Genomic DNA, 27,028 nt, shown 5'->3' on the forward strand with positions numbered 1-27,028 from the left:
TTTATTTCACCGTCTTGAGAGCAAAATGACTCTTTAGGTTGTAAAGGTCACAAACCCCTGCTATCCTGCAACATTGCATCCCTTCTCCTGCACCTGAATCAAATTAATGACTCCTTAAAAGTTTCAGGAAAGTGTCTATCAAATGTGATTCAGTGTATTCGTACATGGGGGAATGGATACAACCTTTCTTTAAAAAAAAAACTCTTATTTTCTAAATGACTTTTGCATCACTCTCTCACAATCAGTTTCCCCCACAAAAATGATGTTTGTGGTTTTACTTACACAACATAAAAAAAGTATGAATGCAAGGCAGTGCATATGAGGAGAAGAAGAGCTATTAATCCCATTGCTCACTTATTGTTTGGCTAATTTTAGAACACAGAAGGCTTCCCCTGATAGGTCTAGTGTTACCAGACAAATGGATTAATAGGAGAGGAGGATTAATACTCCTATTTTCATCTCAGCTAAATCATGGATGTGCCTGTGTGTGACCTACTGCCTGTCTGATGACTCCATACTTACAAATTATAAACTGCACAAATTAATTTTTAAAAAAAATATTTCAGAGAATGAGGTTTTGGATAGGACTATTTTCTTTCAATTTAAAAGTGAAAGTTCAACACTGGCTAAAACAGTTTTCAGACCACCTCCCCTCTACCCACAAGCCCCCACTCACGCCCATTCCTCAGAAGACGCACAAGAGAGAGGAACACTTGATCAGTCTTTACGCAGCTCTCCATGGGCTCTGCGTTCAATGGAGCACTTCTGAACTCCAGACTTGTATTCGCCGGGGAGGCTTTAGAAAAGTTGCTGAGCTGATCCAACGTTGAGGCGACATGTCAGCCGCGCAGGGACTTCTCAACAGCGTCTTTTCCTGCTCCTCTCCTGCCTCCAAAGCAATAGCCAAGAGGAGGCTGCGCCAAACCCGCAGCCTGGACCCGGCTATCATACGACACTGCGGGACCGGGACAGATGGGATGAGCGGGGCGCAATTTGCGGCCGCCGACGCAGGTGCGCCGCCGGGTGCGAAGCCGGCTTTGCGCGTCAGGATCCCGGCGCTGAAAGAACCCATCACGCCGTCGGTCTCTTCCCCATCCATACCTTCGGACGTTTCTCCATCCTCCAATTTCCACTTCGACTATGATATCGCGAAGCGCCCAAAAAGGAATACCGCGGGGGATTTACCGTTTATGGTGAGGGGAGCCGGGGCTGCGCAGTCGGGGAGCACCGGCGCGCTCTTCTCGCCGCGGAGGTGGCTCCAGAGGAAAGTTCAGCCGACCTGCCCTCATGCGTATGTTGTATGGAAATCAGAGGTAAGGAAACCAACAAGGGTGCCTTACAAGTTTTGTAATTTTTTCATTATTATTTTAAAGAGGGCATTAGTTAACCAAATGCACGGGTTCTTATCCCTGCTTGGTTGATATTATTGTCCTAATTTGCAAAAAAAAAAAAAGTATTTTTCTCCTTTATCTTTTGCATGATAAAAGAAAAGCATCCCCTCTGCGTGATGCTGCCACCACCATGGTTCACTGTTGGAATGGTGTGTTTAGGGTGATATGCATTGTTTGTTTTCTTTCTCAGTGCTTTTAATCTGATTAGAGACTATGCTCTCCCATTTGTTTGCCATGTCTCCCTGCATGACTTGTAGAAACTAACATTATTTCTACTTTTATATATATCCCTTATTTGTCATCCAGTCAAAAGAAATTCTCACACCTGAGCTTTGTAACTCTGCATCTCCTCCAAAGTTACCATAAACCTCTTGCAGGTGGGCAGACCAACTCTCAGCTATTGTTAAAAAAAGATCTTTGTTCTGAAAGATCTTTGATTTGTTCTGAAAGAAAAATATTTTGTATATTTTTATGTAGAAAATGGATACAAATTTGTGCTGTTTTTGCTATTGTTTCTGTTTATCATGTTAGTATGTTATTATGTTGACACTCACAAGCTTTTAACAAAATCATTAAAAAGAAAAAACACAAAAACATTTATTCTGATCAATATCAAAATGTATCATACACCTCTAGTGACAAACCATTATATTGATTTCAGCATATTGGTAAGATGGTTCTCTGTGACCTCAACGCATCAGACTGTGGGGATGTTTTCTTCTAAGAGTGACAACAAGGGTCAAGCAGATCAAAATTACTTACTAAAAGCACTGCACATTTCTAAGAATTGTTTTTAAAACAAAACAAAACAAAAACAACTTTAAAAAATTTGAAAGCCACGCATCACTGTACTTCCACCTCACCATTTTTGTACTACTCTGTGTTGGTCATCACACAGAATCCCAATAAACCACATTAAATTTGCACTTTTGAAGGGACAGCATGTGAAGAGGCACTTTTCCGAGCCACTGTACCTGTGGGAAAGCATAAGAAAATGACCCAGGAGCTTTTAAGGATTAAACCAACCCAACAAAAGGTGCAATGAAGTGCAGTTAGTTTGCCCCCTGCTGTTGCCATCATTGACTTTTGGGAACCTTTTGTCTTCATAAGAACCTCAAACTGAGAGTGAATGAAGAGCAGGCAGGTATGAAATCCTAACCAAAACATACTTGGTTGACTTATTTTAAGTGAACTAGGAGGGGGGTGCTTCACAGGCTGCATACTTGGCATGAGTCCACTTGCACTGGTGGAAAGGTATGATGATTTTACTCTTTTTTTTTTTTTTTTTTTTAGAAAATGAGGTGTTTTCCTTTTCTGCTCAAGTTTTGTTGTCCTTGTGCTGAGGGTGTGCAACGCTCGTTTCAGGGTCTGAAAAGAAAGTTCTCACGACTGGGAGGGGGTCACAGGGTCAAAAACCATGCGGCCCATGTTCAGCTCTCCCAGCAGCGTTCGCTTCATTCCCTAATCTACTTCTCTCGCAGCGTGCCTCTGTTGCTTGTTTACACACACATGCATCTGCTCTCTGGATCTCACTATGGAGCATTTCCCACCACAATAAGTGTATTTTCCATGTAGTTACACCCCCCTCCCCTCCACATTAAGGCCCACCAAGGGTAGCATGAGGCCATCAGCATGGAGTCATTGGTCCAATCCAGACCGTAAAGTTATTGCACCTCAGGGTTTTCATAGAAATCCAGACTTAAGACGTTGCTGTTGGTGTGCTGGGATGTGCTCCACTTTGCTCGCTGTGGAGAAAAATGATTACATAAAGGATAAACTACAACAGTCATAGAGAGAATTGTCAAATTTTATATGCTTTTGCCCAATTAGGATATGCATGCAGGGTTTATTTAAGAGAAAGGACATTCTTTCTTGCAGCTATACTAACACGGGGAGACAGAGACGGCTGTAAGCTGCATACCAGCATTGTTTTCAGCTCTAGTGGAAGCTTGCTCTGTTTGTTGTAATGCTGTCTGCTCATCGGGAAAACTTTGGTCCACGTCCAAGTGATAGCGTAGGAATGAGTGTGCCAATCCAATACCATTTGTCCGTACCTGCAGTGTCTAGATCTCTCTGGGAAAGAAACATGCACCAATCGTCTTATCAGAATATTAATAGTAAAAAAGAACTCTAAAATGTTCTGCTGGAATCTGAAATTCTGGAATCTGAATAATCCCAAACTATATTTTTGTATAGTTCCCACTTCCAAAAATACCAACAAAAGGTGAAATATAACATAACAGATGTTTAACTGCCCATCCACCTCACACTGTAGGAATGTTGTTTGCTAACCACTAACTAACTACTGCCTTAAGAGTCAGAACTCTTACCTGGGAACTAGGACAAATAAAATTGTAAAATCCATCAAAAACATATTGCACCAATGTACCACCTCTCCAAAAATAAGAATATAATGAAAAAAGTTAGTTAATTTCAGTAAATCAGTTGAAAAAAAAAGAAAGTTATGCATAAATTTGTAATGCAGAAATGTTATGGCATGCAAAATGATGGGGAGGATTTTTCATGTTTACCAGCAGCCGGTTATTGACACTCTTCATACGGATGATAAACCACAAAAGTTAACTACTAAAGAAAGGGGTTCACAGAATGCTGTATCCAAGCATATCTATGGAAAGTTTAGTGGAAGGAAAATGTCTTGAAGATGAATGTGCAAAAGGAACATAGATAAGCACAGTACTGCCTGCATTATCACAAGTCAGTACTTTTAGAGCCTCCACACCCAGACATATCCATGATATTGATTGTAGTTTGTTTCGAGTTGCTGGTACATTACTTCTTTCTTGCCTTATGTGCTGGCCCATGTAAAAATGTAGTTTTTCTAGGGTTCAAACACAAAGAAACACAAAGCATTGTTATGAAACATGCCTCATAACCTACATGAATTACATATTTCTTTATGATGCACTCCAGTTTTGTGTATTGCACCTGTGCTTTAGAGAAGGGTATAAAATTTACAGTGCTCCCAGTTAGGGATAAAGTAAATTAATTTACATCTCGGTCTCATGTTCCGTTTTTCCACATGATTCCAAAAATGACATGACCTTCTAGGGATTTAAGTTCTGCTGTTAAATTGATCAAAATGAATGGGTTCCTCATCTATGCCAAGTGCTCAAGAGTTGAATCTTCAGCAGTGCAAACAGAAGGTCTGCATAGTATACCATGAGAATAAAAGTGCACTACCTAATTTGTATTCTATACCTAATGTCTCTGAGTTTAAAAGTTGGTGTAATTAATTTTTTTTTAACATATCCAGACAATTTGTGTATGCCTGAGACAGAATCAGGTGCATAGAAACGCAAACATAAGTGGAACAGAGGTATAAATCTAAACCAGTGAAGAATAAGTAAGTGAAATTTAAAGAAAAAAACAGCTTTAAATTTCATAGTCAAACATTTAACCACTATTTAAATTAGTCAGTCAAGAGTTTATTTATAAAAGAGAGCATTTGACTTTTTGACAGACATCCAGACAAACTCCTGAAAGCAGAACACTTAAAGACTCACACAATTTAGTATTCAGTATAAGACTATTATGGCTACATAGTTCAACACGTATATATTTTAAAAGCCTTGATGAAAACGAAACCCAAGTATGAAAGTTTCTGAGTATGACAAAACATTATTTCTGCTTTATTTCACTTTTTGCAGCAGATATGTATTTTTTCATAGGATAAAAGATACAAGTTCAGCTAACAAAACTAGCTTATCGTGAGAAAGTATTTTTTAAATTTTATGCCAGAAAGTGAAACTCAGAGTATAACAGAGTATGCTTACTGGAGTATTTTATTTTATGTTTTTGCAGTTGAGCATTTTTGAAATGCTGAGTTATAAGTGATAAACGGTATTTTTTTTTTTTAAATGTAAAAGGAGTAGTGGTTTGGGCATCAGTACATTGTTTCAGATTTAAAAATTTAGTCAACTTCTAACAGGGCTTAAATGTGGTCGTCGAAGGGAAAACCCTGAAATTTATCACTACTATGTGATATGAGCCCATTTGCATGACCTGTTTTTTACTTTTAAATAATTTTCCCCCCAATAGTGACATCCATCTCTATTTTAAAGACATTGAAACATACTTAAATGCTTATTTCTTCCTTATAAATTAAGTAAAATGAACAGCAGAAGTCAAATACATCCAGAATCTGAATTCCAGGAGAGATTTTTAATATGCAGTCGGTTTATGTCAGCAAATTACTATCCAAACATTTGTTGAATGAAGACCCCATTGTAAATTCTTGAAAGGTATACACTGTAAATTGAGAGTGTACTCTTCATAAGGCAACCTGCCCAGATTTGTATCGCCTCATGCCTTTTTATGGAGAGAGGCGAGGGCAGAGCGGCAGAGAGAGAAAGAGTTGGAGAAAGAAACACAAATGAAGGCATAATGGTTAGAAGAAAACGTCTGTCAGGTATGCTGCCAGTGATTGATCTCAACATGTTTCTATGTTGGAAGACCAGTGATGTGAAACCATCTATTTTTTTTTATACACCTCACAGTGATTAGTAGTGATTGGTTGTGACAACACATGCTCTTCTGAGATAGCTAACACATAACAGAATGAGTGATTTTGAGACGCTAGTGAGCGCTTGCCAACTCCAAACTTTAGTCTGTGAAGAATATCCTGAAGCTACTGCTAACTTTTTTCACTAATAATATGCACACATAACCCCCCACACCAGAGGGAAAGCAGTGGTTCCCTAATTAAATCCTGACTGTTTATGGAGAACCAGAATGTTGACATTGTACTTCTAATTTTAGGTCTACAGCACTAACCCTAATGCTTCTGAGACTCCATGATGAAAATTATTCAGAAAAAAAGGGGATCTCTGCAATTTGAATACATTACTTATTGAGTGGTGGTAATATTGAGGAGATATAAATATTCAAGACCAGTGCTTTAAAAAATAATTTGCCCTTATACAGATTACTAAAACAAATCATTTTCATATTTTGTACAGCCTGTACAAGGATAAATACTCTTAGCCATGCAAGCTAATAATAAAATACACATTAAAACACTAGAAGGAACTTTTTATGTAGTGTAAAAAGGTCAAAGAAACAGTTAATTACTACAACCTTCACTGAAGTTTGTACGGTGGCAGCCATGTTGGATTCTAAACTGGAGATTTGCTGGGTTCACCAGATATTCCCAGTCAGAACTTCATTGTCAGAAAGGCATTTCAGCTGATGTTTCTAACTATAAGCTCAGAAGTTAACACAATTAAAATGATCTCACTCATTTTCATTTGCAAGTAAATTTAGAGTATAAACTATACACTCTCAATTTACAGTGTATACCTTTCAAAAATGTAAATCTATTTCCATTAAGCTGTCCATTTGCCTTCATTCCTTCTAAGTTTTTCAGTTTACTTATTAACTTACCCATACTTTAAATCAATGTTATATTGGCTGAAGCTGTCATGCACCCAGCTGTAATGATGCCTACTTAAGTGGAGCCTTATGAAGCAGCTAGCACTGCAGTATATTCTTGGTTATATCTTCATGGTCCAGTCTCACTGAAATATCTTTGGGAGTGACAACTCCCTTCAAGGTAATTGTATTCTGTGAAACGTGAGCTCTGAAAATGCAAACATAATCTACTTCAACATTTAACCCATCTGCTTTACTACTAGTAATAAAAAAACAGTATAAATAACATTTTTGAGGTCGAAAATGTGTCTGTTGGAGCAAATATTAAGGATGCATAAATACAAGAGGTGCACAAAACAGTTGTGGAATAATAATGATAGTGCCATACTATTCAATCACATTGGAGGATTTTCAATTGATTGAATTGAAATCTAAACACTTTGACTAGATCACATCAAAGCTTTTATTGTGTTTTTCTTTCTTCAGAGGTCAGCATGCTCCTTTAGGTTGAGGTGGTAGAACACAATTTATGGTCCCATCACATTGTTAGCCATCAAACAAGATGTGCTTTAGCAAATTCAAGCTGGGTTTTGGCTTTGGACCTCTCCTGAAGACTTGTACTGTAAATTACGGGCAATAATTTGTTGCTTTTAGAGATCTTTTAGGTTACTACTTGCTTTCAGACAGGTTCTATTTAAACGATTCATTCATTCCTCAGGTCTGGTAGTAATCAGGCCTGGGTAAGTTGAATGAAACCGAACCACAATGTTGTGGTTAACCAGCTCTAATTCCTTATTTGACAAAATGAGCGGTAATATTTAACATATTCTGTAATCCATTTGAAATGATCATTCGATGACTGCTTTTTGTGTTTACTCCTGTTGTCTTTGTCTGACCTGAAACATTCAATCATGACAGAATAAAAATATTTCACATTATTCTCCAAAATGAATAACCAGTTTTTACCTAAATAAGAGTTTGTTGAGCCATTAAGTATTCTTAATTAATGCAGCTCTATAAAATATATCCTACCAATGCTCCTGTAGAATTCAACATCCATTGACGATTTCAGCTTCATTTAACTTGGAAAGAAAGTCTGATTTTCTAAAGTGCACTCCAAAGTCAATCTATCTTGTCTTGTAATTAATTCCTTCCTCAATTAAGAGCCTTTATTAGTCCAATCATGCTAATTAAACGGTTGACTAAAGCAGGACACTAACCTGTAAGTCGAGGGTACATTGACAAGCAGCTGATTCTTGGACAGACTTCAGAAACTAAAGCTTGAACTTGTGAACCCAACTGCTGTCCATTTTGCCTTTCCTCCCTTATTTCCTCCCTACGTTCCCTCAAAATGATGAGGCTGCGTTGGAGGAACAAGACCTTCGCAAGCTGACATCTGTGGAATGCTTATAGCAAAAACACCCCAAAAAACAATCAAATCAGATAACCATAAGCAGTACAGCCAAAATTTGAAAAACTTTACTGATTTTGACACGCTTGCTTCTTGTCGTGGATTGTAGATTTCTGCTGAGTTCAAGGAGTTGAGAATAGGATGTCATCACTGCGTTGCAAGGGCCGCCATCTTTGTGAATACTGAAAATATGATGAAGTACAGCTTGATTTTGTTGGCTTGAGACAAGGACTGGGGAACAGTGTAGAGCTGTTTTAAAGGTAAAGTAAGACCTCACAGCTGTGGGACTCAAGCCAGCTAAATAAGAGATCTTAGGATCCCTGCACATCACTTAATGTTTTAAATCAAACTATTTATTATCAAAAATCAGCCTCACTTTTTTCATGTAGTTTCAACAGCCTTGTATCTTTGTAAGTCTATTACAGCCAAGGGAAGCTATTAGAAAAAGTAACAGAAGACAAAAAATGATTGATAGATTTTTTTGTGTCCAATCTACAGTTAAAAGGAGAGTGGGTTAGTGGTGCTAAGGCACCTTAAAGTCTGCTTTGCCAACAGCAAATTTATCCAAAGATGATGATGCAGTACACCGGTATTAGTGTGGCATCATTGGTAGCCAAGTTTAGAGAGGTATCAAATCTTAAAGGTTTGGAAAGTTGTTGGTTTGACAGCAACCTCATACTGTTGAGCAATGAGCCAATCAGATAAATTAAGTAGCTTGGAGAATGAACTTGCTATTTTGAGGCCATTACAGGATGATGAAATCAGCGTGGGTCTGCAAAGGACTCTAAATATATTATAAAATGTGCGTGGAAATATGTTTTGCGCCTCGTCTCGTTTGTGCTCTGTAACTGAATCCCTCTCAGGGCCGTTTTTTTGACAAGTTTCCACGATACGCTGCTGAAGAGAACCATATGAATCAGCAGGGTTTGTTTGGCACTGTTTTGGTTCTGAGCGAGCTCACATCTCCTCTGGGATGTTTTCTCAACAATGAAGGCAAAGCGAGCGGCCTGAAATAGAGACGGCTGTAAAGTAAACATTAATTTCCGTAGTCAGAAACTGTCTGTCTGTTGTCGATTAAACCTCTCCTTTGGTTCGAAATCTGCAGTGTTCAGTTACTATTTGTGTCGATAAATGCACTTATGAGTGACTTGGAAGAAAATCCAAAGCCAGTGGGTGGATGATCCAATTCTCTATAGGCTAGACGTCTATCCCTCATGTGTATTTTGTGTGTGTGTATTACACAGATGCTAATGTTCGCTAATGTGCTCTCTAATCTGGTTTGTCATGGCTCAGAGGGGGTGTAGGGATATCATGCAGTTTTCTGAGGCTGTGTATAAACTGCGCTGATATGACACACACACTGAGTGAAAATGTTTCATAACATCTCAAAACACACTTAAACTATTCTGGGAAAAGATTAACTCTGACTAAATGATTGATTTAGGAAATCACCACACAAATACTTGAATTGGAAATTCTTGTCATGCAGCTCTTTGCATTGTAGCTTGACGTTGGACTATAAGGGTCTGGCACACCTTGGAACACTGGAAACTCTTCATGCAGTAATTTGTTATTATTAATGATTACTATTATTGGTATTGCAATTTGTAACACAGAAGAAACGGGTGATAAATTTATCATGCAGGTCACACAATTAAAAAGGCCACACACAGTGGAAACTATCCACATTAGGAAAAACTGTGTTTTAGTTGGTTATTTAATGCACCACGTAATCTGATCCTCAGAGGGGCTCCGGCATGAACTTTACCCCATCTTTAAAAAAAATAAATGATTAAAAAATCTAAACGTATTAAGAGAAATGTGAAAAAGGTTAAACTCACTCTTTGGGAAGAAATATAATATGTCAATAATATTAACCCTTTAGTTTAAAACCGCTAGTCGTAAAGATAACTTTTCGCCTTCATGAGAAAGAAAAACAAATGAATGATGCCATTTTTTGAGGTCACTTTAACTAAGCAGAATTTACACTGGTGAAAAAGCGTATGTTTAAAAATAATAATGCTCTGGAGTTAAAAGCACGGGCAAAATTGTAGACAAAATTTGTGGTTCCGGGCATGTTTTGAAGTCACAGTTACTTTATGGTCAAAAAATGAAAAAGTCTTTTTAAATCGCACGATAGAACAGAGTTCTGAATGTATACATTTAGCATCACACTTCATTCATGGTTCCTCATACCAATTCTTCTTCTTTTTTAACTAATAACACTCTTACAAATCTTTGGTTATTTTATTTCAGCTAGTAAAGGATTTTTCCACAGGTACTCCCAATAATTAATGTCCTTTTGCAGGGATTAGAGGTCACAGTCACTCTCATATAGCTAAAATCTACAAATCTGGGAAAATACCCCCTCTAAAAATGCTTGAATAAATAAATGGCACTTCACGATTGGCTGCTTTGCAAACTCCAATCAATAGTGACAAATAGCATTGTGCCTGTCTAAATATTTCAGACTCCTGAGTTTCATTTTCTTTCAATTACTGGCATTTTTCATATGAGATTTGCAATGTATAAAAACTGGATATAATTAGATCTTTTAAAAATGCTAAAATCCACAAGCAGGCAAATCTGAAAATAATTTGAGTTGCGTTGATTCACCAATACTGACCCATTTCAGGGATCTACTGAAACTTTCTTCAACATGTGAAACCAAAAACGTGGAATTCAAGTTTGGCAAATAAAGTATCTTCAGGAGTCAGGAAATTTCAGTAAAAAAGTAGTTATGCACATGCATGGTTTCATGGATTCTTTTAAATAAAGTGGGGATTTTAAATTAAACTCCACCAATAAACTAAAAATGTGTCATCACTGTGTATGTTATTTGAAAAAGTATCTAAAAAAGCATGAGCAATTTGCAACAGAAATGATTCAGATATTGTGGGAACATTAAAGATCGTCTTCACATATCTGGAAAATTGCTTTTTGAAATGCTACAGCACTGGTTGAGTGAACTATACATGCATAAGTGGCCTTTAAAAAGATTCAGCCGTTGAGTTCACAACAAAGAGTTTGTACATACCAAGTGTTTAACCAACAGTATGTGAACACATATTTGATGCAAGTACACAATGGGCAGTGGCTTTCTCGTTAATTATTTACTAAATTATAGTTTTTTAAAAAAAAGGAATGTACAACGCTTTACTGGCTGCAGGCTGTGGGTGTGTTTGTGTGAGTATTTCAAAGAAATACTTTCTGTTCATATCCTGTCCGGTTGCTGAGAAATGAGCCGAAAGGAATGATATCAAAAATTTGTTCTCGATTTTATCTGCACTGCTTTATTATCTCTGAGCTGATTTGCAAGATTTAATAAGTCCAGTAGAAGACATGCCACATATTTACTTGCCTTTGGTACCTCCATTTACCATTTTATTACCTCCATAATGAATGTATAGGCTTTAGTTGCTTCTTTGCATTCACTCCTGTCAATTTAACCTGTAGGTCATGATTGTTGCATGTCTATTGATTAAAAACTAACATCATACTTTTTATATAAAACCTCTAAATATTCCACTTATGAAATACAATAGTCAAAATCAGCCTGTTTATTGTTTTTCAAGACAGAAAGGTCATTTTATGACCACTTATGTTTTACAGAAAAGGTACCAGAGTGCCAGATTTTTTTATTTTTTATAAAGCTTTCATTAGAAACTTGAAATTTCTGCTTGGTCTCTTATTGGCGACACAAAAAAAAGGATCTAATGAGCATGTTTATTCCAAAGGTCCTAGAAAAAATGATGAGCAATATGGATTTTAATGGTAATCCACAAAAACATGCCATTTCTACATGTTTTTTGACTTTTATATTTGAAATGATGTAAAATCTAGAATATTAACACTCCTACCTCCCTCAGTTTTTGCCATGAAAATTAGCTCCAAGTACAAATGTTTCTCCTTTCTCTGAGCCAAATGAAGGTTTGTTTGAGTCCCCAGTATAAAGTTATGACAGCCATTTTACTCTAGCATAAATAAAGGGCAAATTACAATCTGAAATTCTGATAGAAATTGTGTTTGAATTGCAGTTTTTTTTCGCAAGCAGAAATTTCTGTACTTTTGTTTTGGGCGGAGATTGTTGGTAGTGATACCCGAGTTAAGAGTTCAAACCATAACATTATCACTCGCTGTTTCCCCTCATAAATTTACATACTATTCATGGTCCATGAAGTAAATATTATGAATTACAAGCCTGAACAGAACACTAGGGGAAAGTTTGGGATATGTGCACTTTAATGAATAAAACTACTTTGCATCCTATCAGATAATAATTAACAGAAATTACTAATTAAACAGTGTATTTTGCTCTGGCACTACCTTGTGCTGTGTGTTAGCGTGCCTGGGCCTCTTTCAGTGTGATAGTGGGAAGGCGGTTGCGTTGGGGAATTATTTATTTGGAATTCCAGGTTAGAGCTTTGTGCCGATGCCCCAGGGCTGGTGACCCCCTGATGGCTTCCTCTCCTTTTCGCATGGTTTTATTTTCTCTGATTAGAAGCTCACTTTCTTACTTTGTTAATTTGATAGATAATTATGTCTGCCAGCAGCTAAATCTGCATTTTATTGGAAAATAGAACTGTGCATTTTTAGCTTTGAGGGAACTCAAACTCTTAAGTGTTTTTACGTGGGGAAAAAAGGGTTTGTATTAAGTTTCTGACTTATGGGCCAGGTGGGACTACATCTTTTGTAACAAATAAATAATAATAAATTGCTCAGAAACTCTCAAATTGACTGAAGTCAAAACTTTTGTCACTAAAAGATAAAAAGTAATCCATGTCCAAATTTTAAAAAAGGAAGCAGCTTTAATGTAAGAAGACATGACTGACCTTCCCTCACCTCTTATGCCACCCCCACAAAACTGCCCCATACAGTAAGGAAGCAAAAGTGAGAGAGACAGGCCAGAGTCTGCAGCTATAAATAGAAGACAGCTCAGCAGAGGAATGGATTGACACGCTCAGGTTCCAGGAGGGAAACGGAGAAAGATATTGTAGCTTATAGTTGAATGTGAGAGGCTAAAGGAAACGATGGCTCATGCATACAATATAACATACTGCATGGTGAAGTTTGTGTGGGTTTAACATCAAGTCAAAGCAAAGTGCTAATAACCATGCAGTAGAAATCAGCAAGCAACATGACAAGGGATCAGTTTTGGGATGTTTGACTGCCATCTAGTGGGCAGTTTTGGTGAAATTATTTTCATTTTTAAATTTATTCATTTAATTCAACAAGTAATTATTATTCATCGTATTGTTATTTTTTTTCAGGTAAGATATTAATTGATTTTGAAAGAAAGTAAAAACTACTGGAAAGGGAAGCATTTTTACCAGAGAAATTTTACAATCACATATGAAAGCAGTGGTCACTTTTGTGATCTGGCTATTTACTTCCTCTTCAAGCCAGCTGTGGCATGGGCTGTCTAGTGTCCCTGTCCTTTGGGTTTTGTTATTTTCTTCTCCTAAGATAAAAATTCCAATTGCTTCATACCAAAGAATTGCTCAAATTGTTTGCAATGTAGGGACTTTCTTTATTCTTTTTACATAGTCCTCCTGTTTAAAAGGTAAACAGTCTGTGTGCTTTCAGACCCATGTGACAACAACTTTACATGACACACTTCATTTTTGTAAGAGGAATAGAGTCAAAAAGTTATTTTGGAATCTCACCAACTTTGAAAAAAATGTGAAAGCCCTAATTATGATTTAATTGTGCATATTTATTGTATTATTTATATGTTTTACTGCTTTCAAATATTATATTCTCCCTTAAGATATAAAGTTAATGTAAAGAGCTTTTTAACCAAGAGAGGGCAGCAGTGAGCTTTCCCAATATGTACCAGGTTATTAAAACAAACCCTTTAAAATGTATTTTGACTGTCCCACACACTAAAATGCATATATACCAAAATGATTAATAATAATAATAATATGTGGGTGGGCTGCATTGTGGCTTGCCATAGCTGCACACGTCTGTCTTCTCAGCCTCTCTGCTTCATAATTATCTCCCAAAAACAACAAAATTGCTGATAGCAGCTGCAGCCACAGCATACCTCCGAGCGCCTGGGCCAAACCAAACTGTTTCAAATGCAGCACAATGGGAGAACAGAACCAAACTATTTGATCAGGGTTTGTTTGGGTCTTTTACAAGCCTCAGACATTTAAACCTGGTTAAGTTGCAAAGTTTCCCTTGCAACTTTTTAACGCCACCTTCCTGTTAACGGAGGCCCGTATTGTAAGGTGACACATTTGTTTGGTGTTCTCGTGAACTCCTGAAGAGTACACAGTTGTTTGTACTGTCAGCAACGCATTTAGACAAATGTGCATAAACACGATTGCACGTCCATGCACCAACACAACGGTGTGTGTTTGCACTGTTTGAGGGAACAGTGTTCCAAGCAGGGATCAGATTCTCCCCTGCAGTGTGCATTCCCAGAACATCCACGGGTGTGTGTTCAAGGGGGCATGAGTGTGAGTGTGCAAGGAAAGGAAGACTTGTTTCAGTCGAGGATTTTTAACATTAACTGCCATCAGTTGATTCCTCCATCAAGCATATGTTTGATAATGTATTAATCAATGCAGACAGCTCTGCAAGAAGTTAATTTTCCCAAATATTTCACATGTTGCTGTGCAATGTTTCTATTATGGCAAAATGGATAAACAAGTAAGTAAGTTCAGTTGATATGAAAATGCTGTGTATCAAATATGACTTTCTAAATTCATGTTTTGAAATTGAGTTGGTGGGAAAGTGGGTGAAAAATTCTGGGTGAAAAATCTTGAGAATCGAAAGGAATGGTGAACGGGGGCCGAGGTACCCTGAAGAGAGTTGGGCAACAATGGAATGGCTCACCTTTCTTTGAGTTCATAGCTTGCTTTTATAAGCCTGTTGTCACTGTGCATCATCTTTCAGTCTCAATATTGAGAAAGCTGCTAAATAGGAAGCAGATGTTTTGCCTTAGTTCTGCGTCTTATCTGTCTGTTTTTCTGTCCTGCTCTTCAACATTTCAGATGAAAATTAAGGGCTGAAAGATGTCAAAAAATATAGGAACTGTGGCATAGAGTAGTCAGGTGAAAACATCAGCCTTATTCTTTAAACCGAAGGCAAGATGGCTTTAACTGGTTCCCCCTCTGGGAACAGTGGTTTGCCATCATTTGACCTAATTATAAAATGATTGTCTAAAGGAAGGTTTGTCAGGTTAACGTGAGAGCATGGTCAAAAACTGAAGAGCAGACATAAACCAGAAGTAGAAGTAGGGGAGTAGGGAAAGAGAGATTTGGAAAGGTAAGAAAGAAGAAAGGCAAAACAGAGAAGGGGAAAGGTGAAAACACTCTCAACACACACATGGATTATATTACCTGTGGCTAGGAGGGAGGCTGCGTGTTAATGGAGATTTAATAGGTTCTGAAATGACTTACTGCAGTCGTGCAGTGTGTGACGGAATGTACGCGTGTATATTTTGGGGCTTTTGTTGGCTTTATATGTTATTAAATCTTTCCATTTTCTCTCTGTTGACAGTGGAGACAGAACTGAATAAGGTGGAAATCTATGCCAGACCGAAGGATGCTCGATTGTTTTTCTTCTAAGGCTTTAAGATGGTTTGAGAAACATTTGTTGTTGCTTAAAAACCATATTTGAATTTTTCAAATGAAAAGCTCTTTGAGTGCTCAAATTGTCCAAAGGCAACACTCACTAATGAACCATGATAAAACGAGGGCGGCTCAGTTTTAAGAGCTTAGAAGAAAAAGCAGTTCCCCAAACACAAAAATGCGTCACGCTTTCTGTTTCCTTTCATTTTTCAAGGATTTCTCCATCCAAGTCCGCAAGCTTCCTCGAGCCGTCTGACTGCTGGGCTCAGTCTGTTGCCACGGCAACGGCTCGCTGATGTAAACACTACTGCCTGACCCCGGCAGTAGGAGTGAGAACAAAGAAAGCATCTTTCTCAAACGTAAGCATCAGGAGATAGTTTATATGTCGAAAGGCTCTGACGCAGTCGGCACAACTTCTAGGCAATGGAAAAAAAAAATAAAAAACTCAAGACGTGAGGAACTTTGGCTCAAAGCATAAATAGATTGGAAAATAGCAAGAAAGTTGAGGACAAAACGTCACTTACTGCACCTCCAACATCCATTATGCCTTCACTGACATTACAGGAGCAAAATGTTATGCATGAAGGTGATTCACTGTAGGAGTTACAGAGAACATTTGCATGTCTGATAACTATGGAGCACAAGTTCAGCTGTGATTTCTGTGCTGAAGCTGTTTCTTGGCTATTAGTTTATCTAAAAAAAACACATCTTAGATAGTTCTAAGGGTAAAGAACTGTGAAACAGAAACTCATATCTATGAAGTATGGTTTTGTTATGGTTCATCCCCATTATAAACATTCCTATTGATGAAGAGTGTAAAATTTATCATGTTCTTGTGCATGAAGAAGGGTATGTCCTATCCAAGGTAGTTAAATAAAAAGTCACGTAATGCTGAAACCTCGGGTAGTTATCAGCTGAAGCTAGTTTAAGGTCTACATAATCCATTTGCAGTTTATCACAGTTCATGCAGAGGACACAGGAAATATATTTATTCTTCTGATATTTGACCAAAATTAAACTCTTTGAACTAAACACGAGGTTACCTTTGTCTACAGCTGAGTTAAATTGACATTTTTATTTGTAAAACTTAAAAACAGCATTTCTAGATGCTCTTCTTCCAACCTTACAGAGATTTAGGTAGTTTGCTGAAAAGAATTGCAATTTCTAGACATGGAAAGTTGGTTCAAAACATACCCTAAAAGAGTTGGGGTTTCATAGAATTTCAATGTGGTTAAGCCTTTGCGCCAGAATTTTCAGAACAATTGTTATATATACAGTATATATATTTCAATTTCTCGAGTCAGTCACTAAATCAGAGAACTGGAACCTGTAAATGGATTTGTTTTGACTAGGACCAGGTAGATTTGCAGAGTTTAATTTCACATAATCTAACATCATACTGTGCCCATATATTTAAATAGAAAAATCTTATTTTACATGCTTTTGTTATGAGGCCTTAAGTCACAGGTGTCAAACTCCAGTCCTCGAGGGCCGGTGTCCTGCAGTTTTTAGATGTGCCACAGGTACAAAACTCTGGAATGAAATGATTTAATGAACTCCTTCTTGTGTAGATCAGTTCTCCAGAGCCTTTATGACCTAATTATTCTATTCAGGTGGTGCAGCAGAGGCACATCTAAAAGTTGCAGGACACCGGCCCTTGAGAACTGATGTTTGACACCCCTGCCTTAAGTGCTCAAGTATATAAAAAAAAGAAATTCCAGCAACCATTAATTACTCCATTAAGGTTGATTAGTGGAGGCCAGGGTCTCTGTTCCAGCCAGCTTTGTGCCAGACATGGAAAATTGCTCCCTCTCAAACACAAGGAGTGATCTCATCTCTGTATCAGCTGCAAAGCTCCAGCTGTTATTCAGTGATTTCATGGTTAAAATGACCCAACCAGAGTAATAACCAGTGCAATGGGTGAATGCGTGTGCACTGTAGCTTGATACGAGGCGCTGGGAGTGTGTGGAGCCAACAAGGGAGGCAAGCTTGGATTCCAACAGCATTCCAGAGATAGAAAAAGAGATGAGATGGATCTGTCAACCCCCGCCTCCCGTCCTTTTCTTCTACGTCTTACTTTTTCATTCTTCACCTCTAACCAGTCGCACATAAATACAAACACTGGGGCTCATGTTAGAGCTCCTGACAATACCGTCTGGGAAATGAAAACCCTTCTGGGAACATGAAACCTTCCTATGTGTTTAAGTGAGTTTGTTTGGATGAAAAGAAAAAAAACAAAAACAAAACTTGTGTTTACATGCGTCTTATGACACTGGAAAACCACGAATAAGACGAAACACAAGTTTAAATTAAGGGGAGACAAAGTTGAAGGATTTATATTTAGGCAGATTGTGAAAGATGCTAAAAGCCTTTCAAAGCGTTGAATCATCAGGAAACAGTTTTGCATGATTTCTAAGCAGCCTGGAACTTGATTTCAATGTTTTCTACATCTAGAAAAGTATGTAGAAATGATAAATGACACCCTTTTTTATCTCCAAATTTTATTCACTGTCCCTTTGTCTGAACGTGGTGTCCTCCTTTCTTTTCTTGTGTCCTCCCTCTCTCACTTGGGCTCTTGCTTCCTTTCCTTTCTCATCTCCAACCTTTCTCCCTTCTCCAGGTCCTTCTTCCTTCCTTCCTTTCTTTCCATGTTCAATATTTAACTAATCGTTGCTTCAAACTAGCAAAAAAGATTGCACAATAAAAGTTGGGGCATTTTGTACTATTTTCATGGAAGTTTATGTTTATTGATGTTGCTAGAAGTGAATTTCTACAACATCTGTTTTTACCTATGAAACAAAAGCACCACTTATTGTATTTTAAAACCTTATCAGCTTCACACTAAAGCGCAGCATTCCTAGAAGGCTGCTGTATTTATACTGCAGACTAAATATTTATCATATGAGCTGAGAAGAACGGCTCATTCTGCCTTTGGTAAAGCTTTGATTCCCTGCAGGACAGGTGACCACATGCTGCACAGACCACACATAACCCACATGTGATGTTTATACAGTTATGCAAACAATCTCTGCTGTACATGTGGTGTACTGGCACTGTCTGCGTATACACAGGCACGAAGGCTCATACAGCAATAAAACAATAATGAACAGAAATCTGTGGAGTCCACATCAACAGAAATGCTCCCACGCCCACAAAGAGTTTCATTTATGCAAGATATGTTCAATTAATTTGATTATTATTGAACATCCCATTGATTTTCAAAATTTTTTCACCAAGTGAAACCCATTATACATGTGGTTATACACATATGGTTGTTTGGAAGCCTTTTTTTCTGTTAATTATGATGATTTAAAAAAAATAAAAACATGGCATTTAAAATTAGAATAACATATCAGACCAATAAAAATCTATTTAAAGAGATGCAGGCTTAATGAAAAGTCTAATACCTGCTTAAAGGTCTTTTTTAATCTGACAAATGAGACGCATCAAGACATATATTCTAATTTATTGAATGTAACGACTGCATTATTTATTATATGATATTATAGCTACAAGTGGCCAGAGTTTGAAGGATATTGTTTTGATCCAATATCCTTCAGCACCAGAACTACCAAATTCAAATTGACCAACCACAGTACGACATGCTGGACAGCAACCTACTGCTGACTCTACATCATCATCCAGAAACAACTAAAAATTCACGAGAAGCTGATTTGCATGTGGAATAAGTGCAATTGTGAGCAGCCAGGGCTGATTAGATTATCATAGGAAACAAGCATAACAATACAGACAGTTGAATCTGTTTATTTACCTGACATATGCGTAACCTAGCTTTCGTACATGGAGAATGATTTAATTTGAAAAGATGGAAGAAAACATGATCAAGCAGGAAACAGGGCTCAACAAAATGTCTGTGAACAAGTGCTAGATCTGTTAATGGTAGCTTTGCATTTCACTGTAGCACATTCATTTCCTAAAGTTAATTACAAAATAAACAAAAGATCGGAAACAAGATAACATTACGGCAACAAAAAATGAATAGATGTCATATAGGTTATCTAAAGATACAAATGCTTAGGAGTAATCTTTAAAGTTGCTAAAAAATGTAAGGAGACAGAGTTGAACCGACAAAAAAGCGTCTTGTTTGCTAAAGATGTTCAAACTCATTCTGAATTTCTAACTTTCCAAACCGCCACGAACAACCATAAAAACACCTCAAACAAATCACAATGGCAGATTCCTAAATACAAAACACTAGGTAGGAACACACACTTACAGACATAAGAAATGTTAGGACAGTTTTTTTCCAGGATAAGTGCTTTCCTTCTTCTCGAGCAGGCTGAGCCAGCAAAACTTGCGTCACATGGTGCAATATTTTGTTCTGCGAGTCACGCTATTACAAACCCGACCCGGGTATTTACTCATGAGACCTTCCACTCAGTGTCAGGCAGAATGATCAGTGCAAAGGAATAGGGTACAATGTAAAAAGTTATGGCATACCAAGAGTAAAACCCTTCTACTCAACACTTCTACCACTTTGGAAAGACGATGAATGATTAATATTTGAATTTTTTTGGAAGAAAATTGAACATAAGTCCATATTTTACATGTACAGTATCCTGCCACAACGACTAGACTTCAGTGTATCAAAGTGGGACTTTCTGTGATTGACCAACACAAACTGAACACTTTGGCCAGGCACTGTGATACCTCAAATGTGAAATGCGTCATTAGTTCCCTATGAGGCATTAAAACACACTCGACTACTAAACGGAGAAAGCAATCCCATGTGTCATAACGCATGGCGTCATCAAAATCCACGCATTGTTAATGTGGCGTCCAGAGCAGCAGGCGAGCTGAGACACCATGGCAACTGTTGATGCAGAAGACGGTAAGGAGGCGTAGGAGGTTGATAACAGTGGGTACTAGCGTGTGTGTGTGTGTGTGTGTGTGTTAATGTGGAGAGGCTGAAGCTGAGAGACTAAATATGTTTATTAGAAAAAAAACCCCAGCCTGAATTAAACACTGATGCCATTCAGTCACACTTGAGCAATCAGGTTGTGTTTTAGTAATGCACCTGGCTCCCATCTGAATGCTTCACCTTCTAATTATATCCATCGAAACAATACATGTTGATCATAACCAAGGAATACTATGATTAAAAAGCACAAAACATAACAAATTATGTTTCAGTTAAACATCTCATAATTCAAAAGCTTGTCAATTGTTTCACATTTATAAAACCTAAACATATAGCCGTGTTTTTTAAAATGTTTCTTATTTTGCAAGACATGTTTAAAAACAACATGCAATAGAATGGCAGTACATTTTTAAATAGTCTACACATTTGAATTATAGTTTTATGTTGAATTTGTTTTTTACATTGTAACCTTATGTTTGGGCAAATGTCCAAGATAAATATAAATATAATGCTGAAATACACATCTGTGACATCATTTTACTTAGGAATAAACTGTAAACCACTTCAAAATTAATTGTTACTTGAATAAAAGAATCAAATCTGATTTTCAATTTTGAAGTTGATTTGATCCTAACCTGATTGGTGTCAGCATTTGGATCAGTAAATGATGCCAGCGAGGATTTAATCATGTTTTTGTAGCAAGTTGCGCATTACTACCAAACCTATTGATATTTCCTAATTATGAATAGTAGTAGCAGAAGAAGTCAATAGTAAAATTTATGTTGTTTCATTTGTCCAATCTTTAAAGGAACATGCTCAAAGAATATATATGGCCCTGACACCTTTTGCTTTCAGAACTGCTCTAATTATTTTAGGTGATAAATTCAACATGGTGTCCAAAACATTCCTCTGAGATTTTGGTCCATACTGTCCATCCTTTTAGTTGCTGCAGATCTAGTTACATTTAAAGTCACTTAAATGCTCTTTCTTTGCCCTTTTGATGCTCAGAAGTTCAGAAAGTTTTTTTCACCATGTTCCTAATCAATAAAAACAAATTTACATCTGTAGAGAACTCTTAATGGCCCACTAATTTAAATCAAGTGTGTCGAAGCAGAGCAACATCTCTGCTCCTCAAAGACCGGAATCAGACACCACAGCTCATGTCAGTCGAACCCCTTATGGAAAACTGGCGCAGCATTATTTGCGGATTCACAGGAAGAAATCTGTCAACAAACCAGCAAGGAAAAAGAAAAAAAAAAGCTGACATGAAAGTATGCGTCAGCTGTGACAGAGGGGTGGCAGGTCACACGGGCAGATAACAGCATCAGCAGTCAGGAAACTAGCGCCAACCCCCTGGTCTGGCAGTCCGAGCAAGTTCACTTAGACAGCAGAGCACAAGATGCTAAACGAAGTCAAGAAAAAACATAAAATAAGAAAGTGTGCGCTTATATCTGTTAGTCAGCAATGATTTGGGCATTATGTCTTCTGTAGGTGTTGGTGCAACAAGTTTTATCAAGTCCAAACTCAGCTCAGTTTTCTACCTAAAAATTTTAGGGCACTTATGGCTTTCTCTGCTGACAAACTTTATGGAAATGCAGATTTTATTTTCCAGCATTAGTTAGCACCTAGTGGGCTTGACTGGCCAGGAAACTTACCCGACCTGAACCCCACAAACGTAAGGTTTGGAGTGTCAGACTCTGATGGATTTTAAAAACAGTAGGCTAGAAAGCAAAAATAAACTAAAAATTAAAAAAAATGTCAAACTCCTTGAAGCTGTTTAACAAATCAAAGGCTTTCAAGTTTGTCTAGCCAGGGTTGCCAGTACACAAGCCGGCTAATTTATAGGCCTGGCCTTTTCCCCGAAGACCCCTGGCGCCACTAAACTCAGTTAGACTTTTTCTCATAGTACAACAAGCCTTTAAATAGGATCTCATTGAAGATTTCAACAGCTTACATCACAACCATTCAAAATGTTTATACGGTGTCAGGAAGATCCATAAAGACGACATTTTCTTCCCGTTTCCACATATTTTTGATGCAGTTGAATGGATTGCTAGTCTGGACTGGAGGATGCAGAAGCTGTCTGGTTGCTATCTGTAGACTATTTTCATTTGTGGTATTGACTTTTTTTGCATGTTGGTGCGTGCAGCGAAACACTAAAGCATGAACTCTAAACCATCGAGTGTCTCTCAAAAAATGCTGGCTAGATTTTTTAAATTTTATTTGCATCCAAGCAAGTTTTATCTCCATCCACTTGTTGCGTTTCCATTACATTGCATGATTCCATCAACCCAAAGCCCGCAGCAATCAAACTTTTTCAGGGTGAATATGCAGGTGCTTAAGTGTTGCTTTATTGTACACAAGAGTCATGCCGCATTTAACAAGTCGTCTGCAGGTAGGGGCTGAATAAGGCTGATTTAATGGCGATAAGAAAGAGATGAGAGCTAAATAAAAATAAAGGACTAATGTCCAACATTCTCTGAGTGTCCTCTTTCCTTTTTCTCTGCCTTTTGGTTTTCAGGACTGAGTATAAAAATTTAGGACAAGTGGGTTGGCTTGTTGATGAAAGCATCCAGATTGAATCCAGACCCATACCGTCGTCACTTAGTGCGCGCATGATTGTGTGTCCTGGATTTGGAGGACGCTCAGAGAATCAACTACAGAAGGGGGGGAAAAGTTATTTCTATTAGCCAAGTGTTATCTCATGTTTTACTGCAGTTTTAGAACCTAGAAAAGTGCAAATTTTTGTGTCATATTTGTTTTTATATGCTTGTATACACTGTTTACCCCCCAAGTTAACTCTCGAGCGTACGTCTGTCGTTTTCCTCTTTTTCTTCTGCGCACAGACACAAGCACGCATTCTCCAGTTCTGAGGTCATCACCCTGAGCTGCTTTGTGCAGCTCCTGCTGTAAAGTCGTTTACATACACTCTCTCTTTACCAGCCACTGTCCTCTTCAATTTTGGTCCTTTTTCTTTTAAAACACTTTGTAGGATTGTCTTGTAAAAATGCAGGTCAAAGTGCAACATCAGAGAGAACGAGATAAACACCCTAAAGACCATAAGCTAATAAGCTGGGAAACAATGTTGTAGTTCTCATCTTCCACTATTTTAAGTGAGCAGAAAAAAGAACTGACCAAACTAACGGCTTGTTTTCATATATTTCGTAATGTACAGTAGATCTAAAAGGTCAAACCAAGAGCTACAAAATATAAGCTCTTGAAATAGAGGTCAAAAACGTTGTTTGGCCACACAATCCTGGACTATAAAGTTGATTATGAAAAAAAAAAAACAGCCTAATGACAAAAAACTCCTAAAAAATTTATTGGAAAACCGCAGCTATTTTCAATGTTGATGGAAAGTCACAGTTTTCCAAACTCAGATTAAACACAGCAAATAAGTTCAAGTACATTTGCTAGCATTTTTAACAACTTTCCCTCCAGATTAACCTCTGCTGGTTTATCTTTGATGGCCAACAACTCTACTAAAATGATTTAAAAAAAATACTGTTCAAGCCAGCAGTTTCCTGAGCTGCAGAAGCATTATGAAACAAGTAGGTGATTCACATAGTTGGAAATCTGATTATTTGAAAATCTTCACGTTTTCCTCTGACAACTTTTGTTCAACACTGTGCTTGGAGATTTTAACCATCGTCCTCAAAAAGTCAGCCATGGTTGCAAATCCTTAGGCTTGCAACAGCGTGTTTGGTGTTTAATAAACAAATCAAAGACCTGCACAAATTTTTCTCTGTCATTTACTGATCTGGCTTAAACCACTTTAGCAAAAATACTTTCCGCCTAATGGAGTGATTTCACAATTCAGGCATCTCGCATTTGGAAGGATGCTGCACCTTCCAAGTAAACAGTCTCATAAAGCCATATAAGATTTCTCTCTGGTGCGGTCGGCTGAGCTCATAATTCTCATTAAACATTATTGGCAAAGTGAAAATGTGGACTTGAAGGAGCTGATTTTAGCATCACTGGCAGTGCGAACCTGTTGCACCATTACTTCTCCTCCACGCTTTAAATAGACTTGGCAATTATTGCTTTTGGCAGCATTATTAACTACTCACTTTGTCATGTACTCTGAGGCCGGAGGCTTATGCAACAATGGTTGCTGCTTTGTGCAGCAGACAACAAAGAGAGTTTGCATATGAAACTCAGTTCATGGCTGCAGCTCAGCAGCGATGGCCGAGCCAGATGCAAATCTGAACCACTCGCCTACAGATCAGTACTCAGATGCTGGCTGACCCAGGCAAAGGGAAGAGTTGATTGGGATTTTAGACACCTATGTATGTCCCTTATTAGTACCTTTATAAATTTCTGCAACCTTGAAATTAAGCTGTCAAACATAACAATTTTAACATGGTACATATTATTCTAGCTACTGTTTTCCAAACCACTTCAACAGATTCTGGAGATTAAAATTGGCCAAATAGTCAAGTCAAAATTGTAAAAAGCAATTTCCCTGTAAGTCCACAGGGGTTGGACCCAAATAATTTTGTTTAGAAATCTACTGACTGAGTTCTTTATTAGCCTTAAATTCTTCTTTAGACCATTTAATTGATATTAAATAGTAATTTTAGCATTCCCATGGCAAGACGTATACTCCTGTACACCACGCAATTCACCACATCTGTCATTGTTTAATATTAAGTCTGCTGGGAAAAAAGTATTTACCCCTTTCAGGTTTCCTCTGGTTTTGTTTTTCGCTCCTTTCTCACACCTTAATATTTCAGATAAGCAAGCAAACTTTAACCTAAAACAAAAATAATCGAAGTAAATAACAGTTATTGTTAAGTCAAAGAAAACAAAACAATGCAAACAGAACTACACCTATGTGGAAAAAGTAATCAGGCCAACAGAACCAAGAAATAATTCTAATAATGTATTTAAACAGGAGCTATATCACAGCACGAAGTAGGCTGAGATTTCAAAAATCAACACGATAAGAGACAAGAAATTCCCTTATTAGCTACATGACAAGTTGACTAATGTTAAGAAATTATGAACATAAAGAAAAAATATATGCTTACAAAAATAAAAGCAATGGCAAATATTAACAAGCATCATTGCAGTGGTACTTATGAGGAAGGAAGACCGTTTTTTGTTTTTTTTAATCACAATGTGGATTTTAAAAACTACTGACAAACAGTAACACAGTTCCCTCGTGCAATATGTTCAAAATTATTTTTCATGCTTAGGAAATTTTATTTTTTCCAACACCACTAAACCTGATGTCCATTAACTGTGGCAGAAATCTGGAGTACCTGGTGAAAATCTGTGCAAATGTGTGGAAAGAGCCGCAAAATCCTGCATTTGGGATCTTTTACGGACATTTACAGGGAAAAAAGTAGCCGTGGCACCGTGTTTGCAATCGCCATGGAGATCATCGATACTTAACGCAGTAACTAAAATGTCATTTTCTCAAAACAAATTGTAGAGGCAGGAAGAAAACTATTTGGGATTTGGATCCGACATTGTTTTGATTGGTGAGTAATTTGTTTAGTCAGTGTTGTAAGGCACAAGCCAAATTGCTTGCAGCTGTTGATCAAATATCTAAAACCGAACCAAAGCGGAAAATCATTGCACTTCTATCTTGAAGAGCCAAAGTCGACTGGAAAGTGTTTGCAGCCCTTGCAGATTTCTTGCATGTTATCTCAGTCCAAATCAAGCATTATAAATACAGTGTCTTGCAAAGTTATTGCAAACATAAGTGTCTCTTTTTTGGGGATTTTATGTTAGGCCAACACAACTAGTACCTAATTGTGTAGTGGAAAACAAGGATACATGATTATATAAAAATCTGAAAAGTGTGGTTAGTATTTGTATTCAGCTTATTTTCCTCTAATCCCCCTAAATAAAGTGCAATGCAAATACAGCCATTTAAAAGTTATGCTTGTAATGTGGCAAGAAAATTTAACAGAATGACTAAAACAAATGAAAACATAATGTAAATGTTATTTATTACAGGAATAAAAAAAAATATTTGTTTTGATTAGCCACATTTTCAGTTAGTTTTTGCCTCAATGCGATTGAGTTTAGGTTCTAAACTTGCAGCTTCCTAAACCTCATTTAGGAAAGATCTGATAAGCTTCTGCTTTAGAAAAACAGGTTTTCTTTCTCTGCTAACACTGCAAGTGTTTTCATGATGCCAGTGTGAGAGATACACCCCTCCCCCCCACATGCACACACACTCCCTAACAATACATCACAGCAGCTACTTTACAGCAGAGTCAGTCCTCTGGAGTCTGTTATCTCACAATAAGCATCCCTTTTAACTTTTAACTCTGCATTCTTCAAATGGCTTTCCACCCAATCTGATAAGCAGGGAAGGAGCAAGCTAGGGTTTTCTAGCTTGCTAGGCCATTCA

At 37.6% G+C, this 27,028-nt stretch overlaps 1 protein-coding gene across 1 annotated transcript in view; it reads left to right on the forward strand.

The window, feature by feature from the left end:
* Positions 1-720: 720 nt before the first annotated feature.
* Positions 721-27,028, forward strand: part of LOC116716098 (rho GTPase-activating protein 6) — a 59,902-nt gene continuing 33,594 nt past the window's right edge. The window contains exon 1 of the mRNA XM_032556892.1: positions 721-1,313. Within this exon, the coding sequence (XP_032412783.1) occupies positions 837-1,313 (477 nt within the window). The 5' untranslated portion in view covers positions 721-836. The remainder of the gene's footprint in view (positions 1,314-27,028) is intronic.

This window comes from Xiphophorus hellerii, chromosome 24 (assembly GCF_003331165.1).
Source record: "Xiphophorus hellerii strain 12219 chromosome 24, Xiphophorus_hellerii-4.1, whole genome shotgun sequence".
Lineage (NCBI taxonomy): Eukaryota > Metazoa > Chordata > Actinopteri > Cyprinodontiformes > Poeciliidae > Xiphophorus > Xiphophorus hellerii.